The sequence below is a fragment of the Pleurodeles waltl genome, chromosome 4_2 (genome assembly GCF_031143425.1).
Source record: "Pleurodeles waltl isolate 20211129_DDA chromosome 4_2, aPleWal1.hap1.20221129, whole genome shotgun sequence".
Classification (NCBI taxonomy): domain Eukaryota; kingdom Metazoa; phylum Chordata; class Amphibia; order Caudata; family Salamandridae; genus Pleurodeles; species Pleurodeles waltl.
The window spans coordinates 209,750,067-209,768,443 of NC_090443.1; the positions used below are offsets into that span (position 1 = coordinate 209,750,067).

The window sequence follows — 18,377 nt, forward strand, 5'->3', positions numbered from 1 at the left end:
TCATATCCAAGATGGCCGGCTATTTGGAATTGTCCTCATCTGAACTACTGCTGCAGTATAACTCCTCGATAAATCAACACTTGAAACTTCAACAAAAAATCAGCTGTCAAATCAAGGGCTACTCACAAAGTGACATACTTCCAGAAGGATTTTTTACCCAACCAAATGATAACACACAACTCGAGCAGTGCCCCACTGAACACTCCCATATCATTGTCTGTGCTCCAGCTGCTAAGCCATATATAAAACATTACTTCAGGAACTACCTCAAATCCATACACTTGCACATCTTAGTCAGAGAATCATCACCATTTGGTAGCCATGGTCTATAAATCTTTGCAGGCAAAGGTCACATTGTATATACTGTCTGTAGGATGAAAGTGGGAGACAGACATGGGCACATTATCAACGGACAAGCAATGAACCTACTGCTGACTCACAATGAAGAATGGTCATCCAGCAGTAGACATTGTCTCTTACACCATAAATTCCTACACAAAAGTTGCTATGCCCCAGACAGGCCGATAGAAAGAGGACTAAGGGACAACTTGAGTTGTCTATACTGTTGCAGGTTTTTATCACCAGCCCTTAAACTGCCCCGAGGTATCAGAATATTTGCTGGCAAAATTAGGATCATTGTCCGTGATGTTGGATGTGCCACGTCAGCCTCATCCATTGCCACACAACAGCACTTTGTAAATTTGCAGAGCTTGCCTTATTATTAGCAAAAAAGAGGCATACCATGTGCTGGAGCAGAGGTCCCCCACTCTAAGGATTAAAATAGGCTAAAGGCCATTGCTTATGCTATTACAGATGTCTGTCTCATCTTTTCTCCTCAATCAGAGGATACATGGGATCTATAGGAAAGTACCATCTTTCTTTCTTGGCATGTTACCCTCCACTTTCGGCCTGTTTGTCAATGTGTTTTCACTGTCTCACTGGGATCCTGTTAGTCAGGACCCCAATGCTCACAGTTTGTGGCCTATATGTCAGCATGTTTTACTGGGTTGTCAGTATGCTTCACTGTGTCACTGGACTCCTGCTAACCAGAAATACAGTGCTCATGCTCTATCTGTTTCTAAGTTTGTCGCTATAGTCTAGCGACTCCATATTCCACTCCAGATTGGCATACTGGACCCCCCTTATAAACCCCTAGTATAGGGTACCTAGGTACCCAGGGCATTGAGGTTCCAGGAGATCCTTATGGGCTGCAGCATTTCTTCTGCCACCCATATGGAGAACATACAAACACTTCTTCGGGACTGCCATTGCAGCCTGAGTGAAACAATGTAAGCACTATTTCACAGTCATTTTCCATGCACCATGCAACTTATAAGTCACCTATATGGCTAGGCTTCAGTTCCTGAAGGCTAGGTGCAAAGTTACTGTATGTGAGGGCACCCCTGCACTAGCAGAGGTGCCCCCAATGTTGTCCAGGACCAATTTCCCAGACTTCGGAAGTGTGGGGATGCCATTCTAAGTGTGCACTAAATAGAGGTTAACACATACATAGCTTCACAATGTTAACCCTGAATATGGCCATGTAAGGTGTCTAGAAATGAGAAATTGTACACTCAATCTGATTCTGGTATTAGGATTCCAATTCTGTGCACCCTGGGGGCTCCACCGTGGACCCCCAGTCTTGCCACACCAGTTCTTCAAGTTTTCAACTACAGCCCCAGCTGCTGCCACCTCACAGATAGGCTTCTGCTCTCCTGGGACTTGGGCAGCCCAATCCCAGAAAGGCAGAACAAAGCATTTCCTTTGGGACAGGGGTGTTACCATCTCTCCCTTAGGAAATAGGACTTACAGGCATGGGAGAGGTATCCTTCCAGAGCCTCTGGAAGTGATTTGAAGGGCACACATTGTGCCCTTCTTGCATAATTCAGTCTACACCAATTCAGGGACCCCCAGTCCCTGCTCTGGTGCAAAACTGGACAAAGTAAAGGGGAGTAACCACTCCCCTGTCCATCACCACCCCATGGTTGGTGCCCAGAGCTCCTCCAGAGTGTCCCTAGGTTCTGCCTTCTTGTTTTCAGGATGGTCAGGGAACTCTGGGAGCATCTGAGTGGCTAGTGCCAGCAGGTGACGTCAAAGACCCCTCCTGCACCAGAAAGACCGAAGGAATCTCCCGTGGAGTGACGGAGTCACTTCCCTGCTTCAGCAGGCACCTCTCTGCAGTGACAACAGGTACTATGGGTCCCCTCTACAGACGACAAGTGGGGATCCTGGAACACAGGTGGTCGACCGAAGTGACCCTTACTCTCCAAAGGTGCAGCTGTCCAAATTTGGTGGAGGTAGGAGCTTACCTCCCTGAGCCAGACAGTACCCCTCTGCAGCACATGTTTTGCAGCTCCTAGGGCTTCTGTGGCCTTCTCCAGGGATTCCTTCATACACAGTGTAGCCCAGGTCCCCAGCACTCTATCCTGCGACGCTCAGCTCCGCGAGTGGCGGCGTGGGATCCCTTTCTATAGTGCTGCGACGAGCGTGATTGTGTGTGGTGGGTATCCCCTATTAGTGTAGTATAGGCAGTGTCTAGAAGCCAGGTTCCATAGAGGTAGCTGTGGATGAGCAGTCAAAGCTTATCTAGGAGATATGCAAAGCTCATGTAATAGCTCTATAGGAGCACAGCACTTACAAACATGAAAGAAACCACTGGGTGTTACAAAAATAAAGGTACTTTATTTTAGTGACACAATTATCAAAAGTACTAGATAGGCAACCATCCAATAGGAGGTAAGTAAACACACTAAATATGTACAATAGTAATCAGAAATAGGCATAAATAGCAGTAGAAAACAGTGCAATAGCAATATTGACCCTAGGGGGAGCCTAAACCATATACAAAAAAAATAAGGATAATGCAACATCCAGACAAGACTGCAAGAAACCAGCGGTGGATTCCTGAAGAGGAAGACCTGAAAAAGAAGGGGACCAACTCCAGGAGTCGCAGAAGTGTCCGGTCGTGGCAGGAGCCACTACCCACCCGTCTGTGGTTGCAGGAGTTGGTTGACGGTAGGACGAAGACAGTCAGCAATACAGCCCTGGTGTTGGTGGACAGTTCCTTGAGGATGCAGTCCACGTCCCATGCCGGATGGGAGATTGCAGTCTGTCTGTGGTGTGGAAAAGCCGCCAACAAGCCTGAGCAAAGTCAAGAGTCGCAGAAGAGGAAAAGTGGAGCTGCCAGGGACCAGCAAAGTCCAGGAGGACTTAACCCACGGGGGGAAGTATCAGAGGACCCTCAGTAAGGCAGAGAGTTAACAGAAGAAAAGCGAGCCCCCACAGGGGACCCACTGAAATAGGACCCAGGAGTCAGACAGGAGCTCATGCAGCACAACTGAAGAAGGGTCCCACACTGCAGGAGAAGCACGCAGAGGGCTGTGTGTCACAGGGAAGAGTGCTGGGGCTACACTGAGCCTGAAGATCCCTGGGGGGGAGATGTCAACAAGCCTTGGTAGCTGCAAGAGACACGGTGCACGGGGGTGCTGTCCTGCGTGGGAAGGCAAGGCCTTACCATCATCAAAGTTGGACAGCTGGTAGAGAGGACCACTCCGGACCACCACCCCGTGATGGAGGATCCACATAGCTCAGGATGAGTGGAGATGCACGCAGCCAGTGATCGTCGCAGTTTGGTGCCTGCAGAATCAGGGGAGTGACTCCTTCACCCCAAGGGAGATTCCTTCTTCCTTCTGATGCAGACTAAATACGGGCTGTCCTCAGAGGATGTACGACCGGGGAAATGTTGCAGTTGCTGGAAGGAGCCGGAGATACAATGTTGCAGAAGGCATCTTGCTTCTTTGTTGCACCTTGTCTGGTCCTGGGGCGTCCAGATGCAGTTTCTTCAGTCAGAAGTCAAAGTGGAGGTTGCAGAGGATTCCTGCTGGAGTCTTGCAACCCGAATCTGAGGAACCACCCAAGAGAGAGACCCTAAATAGCCCTGAAAGGGGGACTGGTCACCTAGCTGGGTGACCACCTATCAGGAGGGGGCTCTGACGTCACCTGCTGCCACTGGCCACTCAGATGCTCCCAGCGTTCCCTGTCAACCTTGAATCGAAGATGGCAAAAGCCAGGGACCCTCTGCAGGAGCTCTGAGCATCACCCCTGGTGTGGTGATGACAGGGGAGCTATCACTCACCCTTTCCTTTGTCCAGTTTTGCACCAGAGCAGTGACTGCGGGTCTCTGAACAGGTGTAGACTGGTTTATGCAAGGAGGGCACAAATGTGCCCTTCAAAGCATTTCCAGTGACTTGGGGAGGCTATCCCTCCCAAGCCTGTAACACCTGTTTCCAAAAAGGAGAGGATGTAACACTTCTCCCAAAGACAATCCTTTGTTCTGCTTTCCTGGGCTCAAACCTTTCAAGCAACTGGAGGGCAGAAACCTGTCTGGAAGGTGGCAGCAGCTAGGGCTGCCTGGAATACCTCAGAAGGCTGAAATGGCAATACTGGGGGTCCTCTAAGGAGTCCCCAGACTTCATGGAATCCTACAACCAATGGTTGCAAAAGCCTTGGGGTATGATTCCAACTTGTTTGATACCAAACATACCTATGTTCAAAGTTACCATTATGTAGATGGACATATGTAGTGACCTATGTCCAGTACACACGTAGAATGGTGTCCCTGCACTCTCGAAGTCTTAGAAAATGGGCCTGGAGTCCGTTGGGGCACCTCTGCTAGTTCAGGGGGGCCCTCAAACACAGGTACTTTGCACCCTGACCTCTGGGCTAGAAGGCCTGACACAGGGGTGACTTCTAAGTGACACAGTGAAGTGAAAATGGCAGTGAAAGGGTGCTTGCACTTTTTCATGTAGGCTGCAATGGCAGTCCTGCAGAAGACTTTGCAAGGACTCCCTATGGGTGGCAAAATATATGCTGCAGCCCATAGGGATCCTCTGGAACCCCAATGCTGTATACTAGGGATTTATAAGGGCGCCAATTGTGGGTGAAATACAGAATTGTGAGAGAAAGAGCATAATCACTGGCTTCCTGGTTAGCAGAATTCCAGTGAACACAGTCAAATACACTGACATCAGGCAGAAAAAGGGGGCAACCATACCAAGAGGGTACTTTCCTACACCCTCCCATGCCATGTAGCACCTATTTCCAAAGGGAGAAGGTGTTACCCCCTTCTCCCAAAGGAAATACTTTGTTCTGCCTTCCTGGGATTGAGCTGTTCAGGCAGCAGGAGGGCAGAAACTGGTCTGAGGGGTGGCAGCACCTTGTGCTGCCTAGAAAACCCTAGAAGACTGTTAGGGAGCAATGCTGGGGGTCCTCTAAGGAGCCCTCAGAGTGCATGGAATCATACGTCCAATACTAGCAACAGTATCATGGTATGATTCCAACATGTTTGATGCCAAACAACCTAGGTTTGGAGTTACCATTATAGGGCTGTCTAGAAAACCCTGGAAGAAGCAATGCTGGGGGTCCTCTAAGGAGCCCTCAGAGTGCATGGAATCATACTTCCAATACTAGCAACAGTATCATGGTATGATTCAGACATGTTTAATGCCAAACATGCCTAGGTTCTGAGTTACCATTATGTAGCTGGACGTAGGCAGTGCCCTATGTCCGGTACACGCATAAAATGGCATCCCTGCACTCATGAAGTCCATGAAAATGGCATAGGAGTTCGGGGGCATTTCTGCTGGTGCAGGGGTGCCCTCACACACAAGTAATTGCACTCTGCCCTCTGGGCTAGGAGGGCCTGTCAGAGGGGTGACTTATGGTGACCTCGTGCAGTGACCTATAGTGAAAAAGGGTGCATGCACCCTTTCATGCAGGCTGTGATGGCAGGCCTACATAACACTTTGCATGGGCTCCCCATGGACAGCATATTACATGCTGCAGCCCATGTGGATCCCCTGGTAGACCAATGCCTGGGTACCATATACTAGTGACTTACGTGGGGGCACCAGTATGCCAAGTGTGGGGTGAAAATGGTGCAAATTACCAAGTTAGAAGGAGGGGAACATAATCCCTGGGGTCCTGGTTAGCAGGATCGCAGTGAACACGGTCTAACACACTGACAACAGGCAAATAATTGGGGTAACCATGTCAAGAAAGAGGGCACTTTCCTACACCCAGAAAATGCAGGAGGTTCGCCACAGTCAGGAAGTGGGAGACGAAAGCCTGAGGTGAGTTTGCCTTCAACAGCCAGGATTATGGAAATAGGCATCTTGCAAGTCCAACGCAACCATCCAGTCTCCAGGGCAGACAGGACCTGAGCTAGAGTTAGCATTTTGAACTTCTCCTTCTTGAGGAAGATATTGAGGGACCAGAGATCTAAGATAGGGCAAAGGCCCTTGTCCTTTTTGGGCATCAGAAAGTACAGGGAATAACAACCACGACCTACTTCTGGGGCAGAGACCATCTCTATGGCTCCCTTGGCCAAGAGAGACTTGACTTCCTCGCAGATAAGTACCAAATGATCCTCCGACAGATGATCAAATGATGGTGGCATGGTCGGACGGGAAGTCTCACCGATGATGCAACCAGACAATTTTCAACACCCATCCATCCGTGGTGATGGATTCCCAGAGGGGCAGGTGATGGCGAATCCTGCCGACAACTGGTCCAGGATCTTCCAACAGACTAGGCGGGCTTGGAGGTAGTGAAGGGGGCAGGGGTGGAATGGGTGGACCACTGGCTCCCTGATCCACAAGCATGTGGGATCCTGTGGCCGCACAGAGGCTGTGAAGCATGCACGGGTCGGTGGCCCGGTAGAAATGAATGTGGCTGGGTGCCCCTTCTGTAGCTTCGAAAGGGGCGAAAAGCAGACTGTGGGGGATGGGGAGCAGCTATGAGGCCCAGGGTCAGAGAAGGAGCCCGGGAATCCTTAAAGTGCTCGAGTGCTGAGTCTGCTTTGTCTCCGAAGAGACAGGTGCCATCAAAGGGCACTTCCATTAGAAACTGCTGGACATCCCCTGAAGAGCCAGAACATCCTCAACCAGGCATGGCACCTCAAGGCCACTGTCAATCCAACAACCTACCTAGGGAGTCAGTTGTATCCAGCCCACAACAAATTATGAACTTTGCTGCATCGCTCCCATGAGTAACAGCTTGGGAGAGAACTGTCCGGGATGCCTCCGGGACTCGAGGCAGCACCTGCGCAACCGTATCCCAGAGAGTATGAGATTATCGCCCCAAAAGGCATGCGGTGTTCACGGACTGGAGTGCTAGACAGGCAGAAGAAAACATTTTCTTCCCAAAGTTATCCAGTCTTTTTGATTCCCTATCCGGTTGAGCGGAAGGGAATGCTCCAGATCACAAGCCTCTAAGGGGTAGGATGCTGGGTCAAGAATTTTGGGTCAGTTGCCACAGGTCGATGGTGGAAGGCAACCATCCATTCACAGGTGCCCCTGAGCTGGGTTTGGACCAGGTATCCTGTAGGATGTTCCTAAAGACTTCATTACAGGGAAGGAGGGGTACCGAACTGGAAGCCCCAGGCTGAAGCACCTCAGTCAGGAGGTTAGTCCTGACATCCAGGTCCAAAACCTCAGCAGCCCTTCTTACCACCGTGGAGTATGAAGCTCCCTCCTCCGTAGCCACGGCAGGGGGAGAAAGCGTGCCAGCATCAGGAGAGGTACCTAGTGTGCTACCGTCACCCAAATCCTGAACCCAATCCATGTCAGGGTCAAACTGGTATTCTAAAGGGTCCAGTGACCCCTCTCCACTATCTCCATATCCATACCCATAGAAAGAAGGGTCAGGATATGCCCTGGGCCCAGAAGAGCCCATGGAAGACAGAAATGGTTTTGAGTGACGCAGGTCCGGCTCCAGGTCGTCGTGCATAAGTATAGGATCGACGTTGGTTGCGGACCCAACAAACGCCGGTAGTGTGATCTGTCCAGACGCCAGAGAAAATCACATTGGCACGAACAACACTGGTACCGATCCAAGAACGGATCTGGAGGGGCACCCTGGAGCCAAGGCTGAAGCTGCCGGCATGGAACCTGAGGGAACCCTCACCGACTCTCCTCGGCCCAAAGGCGCAGAGGACTGGTCGGTCTGCCCAAACATGAGGTGCATGGCCTCATAAAACTCTTTCAACTGGAAAGTCGGGGAGGCACGGCGCCGACCCAGATGCAGGCTCATAAGGGGGAGACCCAGAACATCAACACCCTTCCTGCGTTGCATCATCCGAACTACGAGGTGAACGCAAAGAACATTTGGCCTTTTTTGACTACTTCTTCTTGTGACCCGATCATCCTGAGGACTTGGAAAGGGACGTAGAGGATTGGTGATGGCTCTGCGAGTGGTCCTGTGACCTTTCTCTTGAACGAGACTGAAAGCGACGCGGAGTTGAACGCCGGGCTGCCATGAGTTTTAGGGGCTGCTCCAACAAAGCCTTCGGGTTCATGGCCAGACACCCTGAGCACGACTTTGGGTTGTGGTGGCGCTCCAGACACCAAAGGCACAAGAGATGCAGATCCATCACTGACATCATTCGGTGACAGGAGTCGCAGAGTTTAAAACCAGTCTGCCGGGACATCCCTTGACACATCTAAAACTCGTCAAAAAGTATTCGACAAAAGTATCACAGAAAGCCAAAACATTACTAGGGGTAGTTCTTCTCTTGGATCTGCGTGTAGGCTGTCACGGAAAGAAAAGAACTAATGTCAGCGTGCCGGGGTGGCGACCACAAATTCAATGATGCCAGCGGAGTTGGCCGACGTCACCTGACGGAGCGCAGGGGTACTGCTCGAAGAAAAATCTCCAGCTTCAGTCTGATGCCTTGGGGAAATTCTAAGGTAAAGAATCTGCAACAAAAATTCTTTATCAGATATGTCAGACAATCACTACAAGAGGTACATTATCAAGGAGGCCCCTTCAACCATAATGGTAAAACAATAGTGATTGCTGCAGACTAATAGGCAGAAATCAAGTACGTACAGACAAGGTTCCTGATGTTCCGGTCCAGAATTAAGAAGTGTGACATTTAATTTGGTCTTCTTGATCCGACAACAATGATCATCACAGTCAAAGAGAAAACAATTGAGTTCACTGTGCACATGATTTGGAATCCTTTCTGGACCAAGTGACTCAGAGAGGATGGATGTGTCACCAGTGATGAGGGCCACAAGTCCTAATTCCAGACATTCATATCCTGAAAGATTCAGTTCAGGATAATTGTTCACTGCACAACAAGCAAGGAAAGAGAAGAACCGGCAAGGGGAAATTGATAGAGGGGATGACCAAGGATCGGAACAAGCCTGTATCACCCTCGAAAGGCGCAGCTTAACCACAGAAGTGAACTTTGTGAGTAGTATAAATACAGGTCTATAGTAATTGCAGCAATAAGAGATTCATACCTACTTTGATCATATACCAAAATGCTATCCATCTAACACTGCTCCATCTTTCATCACTGACCTCCCTTTTTTCTACATCAAATTATCTTAGTGTGACCTAAGCAGGTCTTGCTACAATTCTACTATGTTTTTTGTAGAAAATTCCACTGATGGCGTGGTCACCCCCCGCATTTTGCCTAGTGCTTTTGTTGGAAGTGTGCTGGGACCCTGCTAACCAGGCCCCAGAACCAGTGTTCTTTCCCTAAAATTGTACCTTTGTTTCCACAATTGGCACAGCCCTGGCACACAGCTAAGTCCCATGTAAAAGGTATCCCTGGTACCAAGGGCCTTGTGGCCATGGAAGGTCCTTAAGGGCTGCAGCATGTATTGTGCCACCCTCAGGGACCCCTCACTCAGTACATGCATACTGCCTTGCAGCTTGTGTGTGCGCTAGTCGGGAGAAAAGAAAGTCGATATGGCACTCCCCTCAGAGTGCAATGCCCACAAACCACTGCCTGTGGCATAGGTAAGTCACTCATATAGCAGGGCTTACAGTCCTAAGGCAGGGTGCACTATACCACAGGTGAGGGCATAGCTGCATGAGCACTATGCCTCTCTAGTGTCTAAGTCCATTTTTAGACATCATAAGTGCAGGGTAGCCAATTCAAGTATATGGTCTGGGAGTTTGTCAAAACTAACTCCACAGTACCATAATGGCTACACTGAATACTGGGAAGTTTGGTACCAAAGATCACAGCACAATAAACCCACACTGATGCCAGTGTGGGAGTTATTTAAAAATGCACACAGAGGGCATCTTTGAGATGCCCCCTGTATATTAGCCCAACTCATAGTTTGTAACTGACCAGTCTGTGCCATCCTGCCACTTCCAGATGAGTTTCTGACCATATGGGGTGAGTGCCTTTCTGCACTCTGTGGTCAGAAACAAAGCCTGTCCTGGGTGCAGGTGCTTCACAACTCCCCCTGCAGGAACTGTAACACCTGGTGGCGAGCCTCAAAGGCTCAAGCCTGATGTTACAGTGCCCCAGGGCACTCCAGCCAGTGGAGATATCCACCCCCCGTATGAGCCCCCACCTTTGGCAGCAAGTCCAGAGGGATAATGATAAAAACAAGGAGGAGTCACCACCTCAGCCAGGACCACCCCTAAGGTGTCAGAGCTGAAGTGACCCCCTTCTCGAGAAATCCTCCATCGTGCCTTGGAGTATTAGGACCAATAGGGATAGGGATCCCCCCCTCCCCAGAGGGATTGGACACAAGGAGGGTGTAGCCACCCTCAGGGACAGTAGCCATTGGCTACTGCCCCCTGACCCTAACACACCCCTAAATTTAGTATTTAGGTGCGACCCTGAACCCAGCTCTTCAGATTTCCTGACTACCTCAAAAGGACTGCTGAGCTGATATCCCCGCACAGAAGAAAAGGAGTCACCAACTGACTCAGCCCCAGCCCTACCGGCCCGTCTCCTGCTTCATAAAGCTGCAAGAGAAGAACCAATGCGTTCTGCAGGACCAGCGACCCCTGAAAAGCCTCCAGGGGACTGCCTGCACCCCTGAGGACCAATAAACTCCCATGGGCAGCGGACCTTCCCAACAAGAAGACAAAGAAACCATCTTTAAAGGGACTCCCACCTCACTCCAGAAGCGTGAGTCCAAACTACTCTGCACCAGATGCTCCTGGCCCGGGTCCAGAGAAACTAACTAGCCAGAGAGGATCCCCAAGCTATTCCAACTCCGTGTCCACCCTGGGCTAAACTCTCTAGAACCCCACGACGACAGCTGCAGAGGGAATCCCGAGGACCCCCCCTGCCCTGACTGTGACTGCCCGGGACAAAGATATCCGTCGTCTGGAGCTTTTGGGATTGTCAATTGTAACCATGTAAACCAATAGGGGTCGGCTGGACTACATGCATAGTGCCCCATACACTGATGCACTACACAGATAGCCAGCTTCCTAGAGTAGAGACAGTTGATTTGACAACAGAGGAAATTTGCTTCTGCTGAAGGGGATACCTACATCTTAATGTAGGCTAACATTGTCTGTAGGTTCAGCATTGCCTTCCTTTGGGAGGTGGGTTTGAGTAGCCAACAGTACATGTAAAGATAGATAAGAATTATCTTGCCAGATAGAAGCAGCTGCCTCAAACATACATGCTCAAATGCTCTGGAAGACGATTTCAAGGAGGAAAGCAGGCCATGCATTTCTAACAATTTATATTACATTTGAACTTACAGAAACCCCTATGTTTCACAAAGATCAGAATGTGGAATTAACTATTTTATAAGCTTAAGACGAACACCCAGTCTCCATTATGTGAGAAAGACTATATCTGGTTTCTTAACTTCTTGGCTTTGGAAGATTTCCTTGCAGATTTGAGATCAAAGGATTGGTAACAAATACCTGTTTTGGTTACATATTTTCACTACGGAGTATCAGGCGTTCTGTTGAATTTTCCCCCAATCAACCAGGCTCTTAAGTAATGTGAGATTACTCTTCCTTACCAGCTGGCACAAAATCGGTGGAGAACTGGAGAATTTATAGTGCATCTATTCTGCGCATTACACAACACTCACTTACCTTAGGCTATCCACTCCAAGCTGAAAAATGTCAGTAAATCATCCCTCCAAGAGACCTGATGGTTTGTTAAACCCTCATGACAAAGTCAGAAAATTAGTGTCTGGATGGTATCAATGATGTAAGATCCAATGAGCAGAAACAGAGTACCGGGAGTCTAGCATCTTGTATTGAGTTGAAGGTATTTCAGAGTTTTAAGACACAGACAAGATGAATGGAATAGTTGAGCCTGGACAGGACCGTAATGTCCTCCGCAACACTAATGGCTTGATCTTACATGATCCTCGGCTCTAAGAATTTCTTTGAAAGCTTATCTCTTTCCTCTGAGAGATGTTGCAGAACTTGCTATGTAAACTTCCAATGTGGAGCAGACATGATACAACTGTCAGTGCCAGAGGTTTGGTACATATTTTTTTTATCCCCAAATGAGGTAATCTGTCTAAGCATGTTCTTAATGGTGTTGATCACACTCACCTAAAAGCATTATACCTCTTCCTGGCCAACAAGATCATCAGATGTGATGACTATGCATGGCAAGAGGAGTGGCAGGGGTGCCAGTGGGCAGAACAAACTGGGATTTGGCAGCAGTGGGGAGCATTCAATGTTTGTGGCATGCCAAATGATTGTGGCATGCCACCGGCAGCTGTCAGGCAGGGCGAGGCTGAGCTTGTGTCGCAACCCCTGCACAATCGCAACTGAAGTTTCAACAGTCAGATTTTCTGGCTAGCAGACTCAGGTCTGGTTTTCTTCTACCTGTAAAATTAACTTGTAATCAGGAGTAGTACCCTGCCCAAGAATACCATTACCGTTGTCTTCTTATTATGGCTGACATGATTATCAATGGGTTAATTTACAGAATTTTGTTGACAGGGAATTTCAAAGCTAGGTAGGCACTGGTCAATACGAAAGTGTTAAAAAGAGATCTTTTTTTCTGGCAGTTTGGCATGTTTTCATCTTTCTAGACCAGAAACTCCAAAACTATGGTTGCGACCGACTTGTGGTTCATCAGCTGATTTTTGGTGTGTTGCAAAAGTCCAAGCAATAAATAAAGATGCTTTTAAGTTTTGTATTTAACTTGCCTCATTTACTGTTCTTGAAATACAAGGTCAAATGCGAGGATATGTCTTTCAACAAAAAGGTGCTTATTTTTTAACACGGAGATTGGTATTTACGAACTCCTTTCAATTTGCAGTTAAAGAAAGAAAGGTAAAGTGTAAATAGCCTGTACACATTCAGCAATTAAGAAAGCAAAAATGAAGTACGTTTTGCAATTCTGAAGGGTGATGGAAAAAATTATTTTAAGAGAATCAAAATACATCTGGACACTTTACTTAGTGATGCAGAAATTATAAATATTTACTGAAACACGATTCCCACACTATCATTTGTGTGCAACATCAGTCAACTGTTTCGTTTGTGCACATTTAGTAGCCATTTAAACGGAATCTGTGGTTTTTATAAATGACAGTGCGCTACCACGCGATGCTTTAGTTATGTTAAAAAATCGCCTGTCTCATATCCAATAAAGCTAGGTGGGTCACAAAACGTTGCTGTTTTAAAAATTGAGTCATGGTTCTGAAAGGTTTGGGAAGCACTGTTCTAGACAAACAGAAAGGAACACTTAATGGCAGACTGCTCTGCAGAAAAGTGAAATTCTGTTAAAGAAAATATCCGCCTTCTATCACCATAAGCTGAGCTTCTTTCTTTCTTTTTTTAACTAACAACATGTTGATATGACAATACTTTAGGGGCAGGCGCATGGAAGAAATGTATAGGGTGCACTAATCTCTCAAGTTTTAAATGGCTTGAAGAGAGATATTTTTGAGATTTTCAATGTGTTACAGCCACAGTACAAGTATGACATTGACAAAACTATTTGCTTAAGCGCATAATCTGCAGGATAAACTGAAACTCCTGTCTGTTCCTTAGAGCTAATACGCCCTTCAGTGATAAATAATCCCGCAGGAAGTAAAGAAAGAGCAGGAGTTCACATAATGCATGGTAGGAAACAGAAGAGTATGACTGTCTCCACGTTTAGCTGAGTTCTAAGACCATCTCATCAGTGACTGTAACAACTACCATATACTGAACTGGATAGGCTACCGACACAGTTAAAATTAATATGTGGTTTATTGCTGTTGTCTATCATTTTACTTGAGATACCCAGCCTAATGCCAGGAATGATCCAAGCAAATAAATCTCTCAAAGACCAATACCAGAGCCCATAGTATCCAAAGCTTGTGATTTTAAAATGTGTTTGAAATCATACACTTACCACCAATAATTTGAATTAAAGTGGCAAGCATTTACAGATGGAGCATTCAACACACAAAGGCAGATTTAACAGTCGAAGAACAACATACGTTTATGCAAATCAAGATTCTTTTTTACTGTATGTTTTTTTCAGTCAAGAGACATGAATTAGATGAGAGGGGCAGAATAAGCTTTACCAGATAGGAAAAGTTTGACGGGAGAATTGATGCAATGTAGGCACACAGATGGATACAGACAAACTGGTACAGAGTCATTTCAACTGGAGCTCCTCCATTCAATATCGCGCCCTGTAACCTTACTGGTAATGAAAGTTCAGCAGAACACTGCTGAAAACTGTAGAAGACGGCTTTGAAAATTGAAGGGCTGCAAATAAAGGAAAAATACAAAATAATCACTTACAGAACAAAAAGCTAAATATTTCTGCCATGGTTTCAAGTGTGACTTGTTATAAGAAAGTATATTGTACAGAAGGTATACTGTATTACCTGTAACTCCAGTTCGCTCGCAGTGGTATTTCCTTGATAGTCATAAGTGTTGAATAGTTTCCGCCAGTCTGTGTGGACCCCAGAGCACTTTTCCAATATGTCTTCTTAGGTGTTGATGATCACCTTTCTTCAGGAAGACCTGCATAGTCACTTCAGATTGACTTGCATAGTCACTTAAGAATGTAATTATGCAGCTTAAAGGATTAGGCTACAGTGGCCAAAATTCTTCATCTTGTTGATACGAAAGGTAAACAGAACAAGGAGACATGCACTCAAATGCATGAATATTTTGTAAAATAACTTAAAACAACGTTCACAAACCCTCTTGTAACATAAGATAAGGATGAAGGAGTGCAGGGCAGCTTAGCCAATAGGCTGCCATTATAAAAGAAGAAAAAGGAGACTGTCTTTAAGAACACTGGGACCTCCAATATCCCTTCATGCCTAGTCAGAGGCAGCTACCTCAGTGCTTTTTGTAGGTGGTACTAGCTGATTTATAGAGGACCCTGAATATTATTTGGTCTAGTCCACCTGGGAGGATGAAGGGTTGCTTATGACTATCATGGAAATATCCCTATGAGAGAAATGGAGTTACAGGTCAGAAACTATACCTTCTCTCGTAGGTGATTTCCATGTAAATGTGTACACTGTTCCAAGAAAAAGAATAAAGGCGGGCGAAGAAAAGAGACTGTGAAGCTGATATTAAAAGGGTTGTAGGAGTGCCCTCAAACATCACAATAGGATGTTAAGCATCATCATCGGGCTAACTCCTCGCCAGACCGGCACTGCAATATCTGACGGGCCACCACTCAAAGGTGGTGGTTCTTAAACCGAAAGATAGTTCGACTAATCAGCTCAACACCGCAGGATATGCTGGCAGAGGAGATAAGGAGAGAAAATATTAAAATTGGCTATGAACACCTGATAACTCGATTTAATGATTATAATGGGGGTCAGGCCAAGGTTAAAAACTGGAAGGAGTAATCAGGAAATAATGTCTCCTATACTCCTAAGAGGAGGGGAGGAGGGAAGAATCTCCACTCCTACCGCTGGGTCGACATGTTTCGCGCCTAATTGGTCAAGGCTAGATCCATCGGCGCTTCATCAGGACCATATAGTTGTAACTTCTCCTTCATATAACAAAGAAAAACACCAAAAGGTAAGAAAAGACCGTAAATGCTAGGAGGTCACTTACAGTCTATGGACCATTCGTCACAGTCAGTCTAATGGAGAGTCGCCCTGAATAAAAGATAAAACACATATGAAAAATAACGTGCAATCAATAGACATTCATTGGTGTCCAAACTAGTATAAGAGTGTTAGGCATCAGATCACAAAGAAGAGTGACGTGGAGACAAACATGACAATAGAAAGAAAGGCTTACCATCCCATGTGAGGATAAGGCATCATAGGGACGCGTAAACCTTGTAAGCACCGTGAGTTCACTAAATGCAAAGTTATACAGTGAGATCAAGTGTAACTGAAACATCTATGCATGGAAAAAGTCATGACTGCACAGGGTTAACAAACTTAAAAACACTCTTTTGTGAGGGAGTTCAATGTCTGCAAAAGATATTCTCATATCATTCACGTTGGTGAAGCAGGGTCTTGTAATGTTCTCTTAACCCACAGTGTCAATTATGACAGTGTTCTCTAAAATAGTTTTTACAGCATCTGTCTGAGTTAAAATGACATGTCGGATATAAGGCACACGAAAAAATAAAACATCATCCATATCGTAAGCTGGGTAATGCCGGCAACGTATGGGAAGGTAATGGAACTTGAACACTCTGGTAACGCGTGATCGTTACACGGAACGGGCACGGTTAGAAGCCCTCTCTGAGCGCTAACCGTTCATTAGGCTAATAAACAAGGTGCGAGTAGCGCACTCGTATACGGCGTGTCAGCTGTTCACTTACTTGGCTCTCGTGTTCGTGTGCCGTCCACCTACCCCAGGTCGCGTCCCTGCATGACAGGCTTAGCGTGTCCTGTCCGCGTTTAAATAATATGCAGTTAATTAGGGCGATAAGCCCTCAGTACGTCGCGTCATGTTGTAGAAATCAAAATCGACAAAGGACTCGCGTGAAAAATGAGTCTGGCGGCGGCCATCTTTAAACGGGACAACTACCTGCTTAAAATAGGGGTACATATTCACAAATTTGTGTCAATAGGTCCCATTCTATAGGAAACTCTAATCAAAGGAAAAAATTAGTTTTCTGCTTAATATAAAGACATCTAGGAGATGAGAAAGTAGTACCAGTATCATTATCAGATGGTGTATTATACTGATATGTTGTCTATAGACTGCAACATCCTGGTTCTTTCTGTAGTGCTGTCAAAAGAGGTTAAGGGGATAGGGTCCACCAAGGAATATCATCATTGAGACCCTCCCTTGCTGTCTTGAGACGAAAGACCCACCGCTGCTCAATCCTGAACAGATATTTGGGGTCATTCTCATTGTATCTGGGTACTTCTAAGACTGTCCACGACAAATCATTGGGGCCATGTCTTGCTTCTAGAAAATGTGCACTCAATTTAGTCGTCACCCGTGCACATCTGATGTTACTACGGTGTTCATTAATTCTTAACTTTACTGGTCTCGTTGTCATTCCTACATACTGTAAGTTGCAAGGACAAGTGATCAAGTATATACAGTGATGTGTGTTACAATTGGTGTGTTTAGTCAATCGCCAGTCTCCAAAGTATTTCAACTGAAGACTATCTGTCCGTTTAGTTAATGCACACACATTGCAAGAACCACATGGATAGTGTCCAGAGACTGGTGGAAGATTCCATAGTGTGGACTGCTCTGGAGATATCTCCTTTCTTTGCGGTCGTGTGTGAATAATTAGGTCCCTAATGTTAGAGGATCTCTTAAATGCAAAGAGGGGTTTCGCTAACTGTGTTCCCCCGCTCAATAGAATTTGCCACCTTCTGTTAATAAGTCTTTTGACAGTATTCGAGAGGGGAGTGTATGTAGATACACAGGTAAGTCGTGTTTGTTCATCTCGTATCGATGGTTCTAAAAGGGCGTCTCTGTGGTTATTTCTAGCTCTTTTATAAGATGAGTTGATAATCCTTGCAGGATAACGTCGACGTAGGAGTTTGTCTTTCAACTCACGAGCCTGGGTTTCAAATGACTGGACAGAAGAGCAATTCCTACGTAATCTCAAAAATTGGCCGAAGGGAAGATTGTCGCGTAGAGCCTTCGGATGATGGCTGTCATATCTGAGTAAGCTGTTCCTGTCAGTGGTCTTATGAAAGGTGTCTGTTACTAATTTGCCATTCACGTTGTGGATCAATAAATCCAGAAACGGTACTTGTGTTGTTGAAACGTGTGCTGTGAATTTCAAAAAGGGATCTAAAGTGTTGATCCAATTGGTGAACAAATCAATCTTAGAAATAGTGCCTTGCCATATGATCAGAATATCATCTATGTAGCGTCGCCATAATTTGATATTATTGAAGAAAGGATTGGTGACCGGTAGACTAAGAAAAACACCAAAAGGTAAGAAAAGACCGTAAATGCTAGGATTATCTGTAATTGTATCTTTCTATTGTCATGTTTGTCTCCACGTCACTCTTCTTTGTGATCTGATGCCTAACACTCTTATACTAGTTTGGACACCAATGAATGTCTATTGATTGCACGTTATTTTTCATATGTGTTTTATCTTTTATTCAGGGCGACTCTCCATTAGACTGACTGTGACGAATGGTCCATAGACTGTAAGTGACCTC

The 18,377-nt window shown here is 46.3% G+C and overlaps 1 protein-coding gene across 2 annotated transcripts in view; it reads right to left on the minus strand.

Moving 5' to 3' along the window:
* The window catches only part of FIRRM (FIGNL1 interacting regulator of recombination and mitosis), a 1,527,986-nt gene that overhangs the window by 794,560 nt on the left and 715,049 nt on the right, over window positions 1–18,377 (minus strand). For both annotated transcript variants that reach the window (XM_069231089.1, XM_069231088.1), the window contains exon 13: window positions 14,328–14,514. In XM_069231089.1, the coding sequence (XP_069087190.1) occupies window positions 14,328–14,514 (187 nt within the window). The remainder of the gene's footprint in view (window positions 1–14,327; window positions 14,515–18,377) is intronic.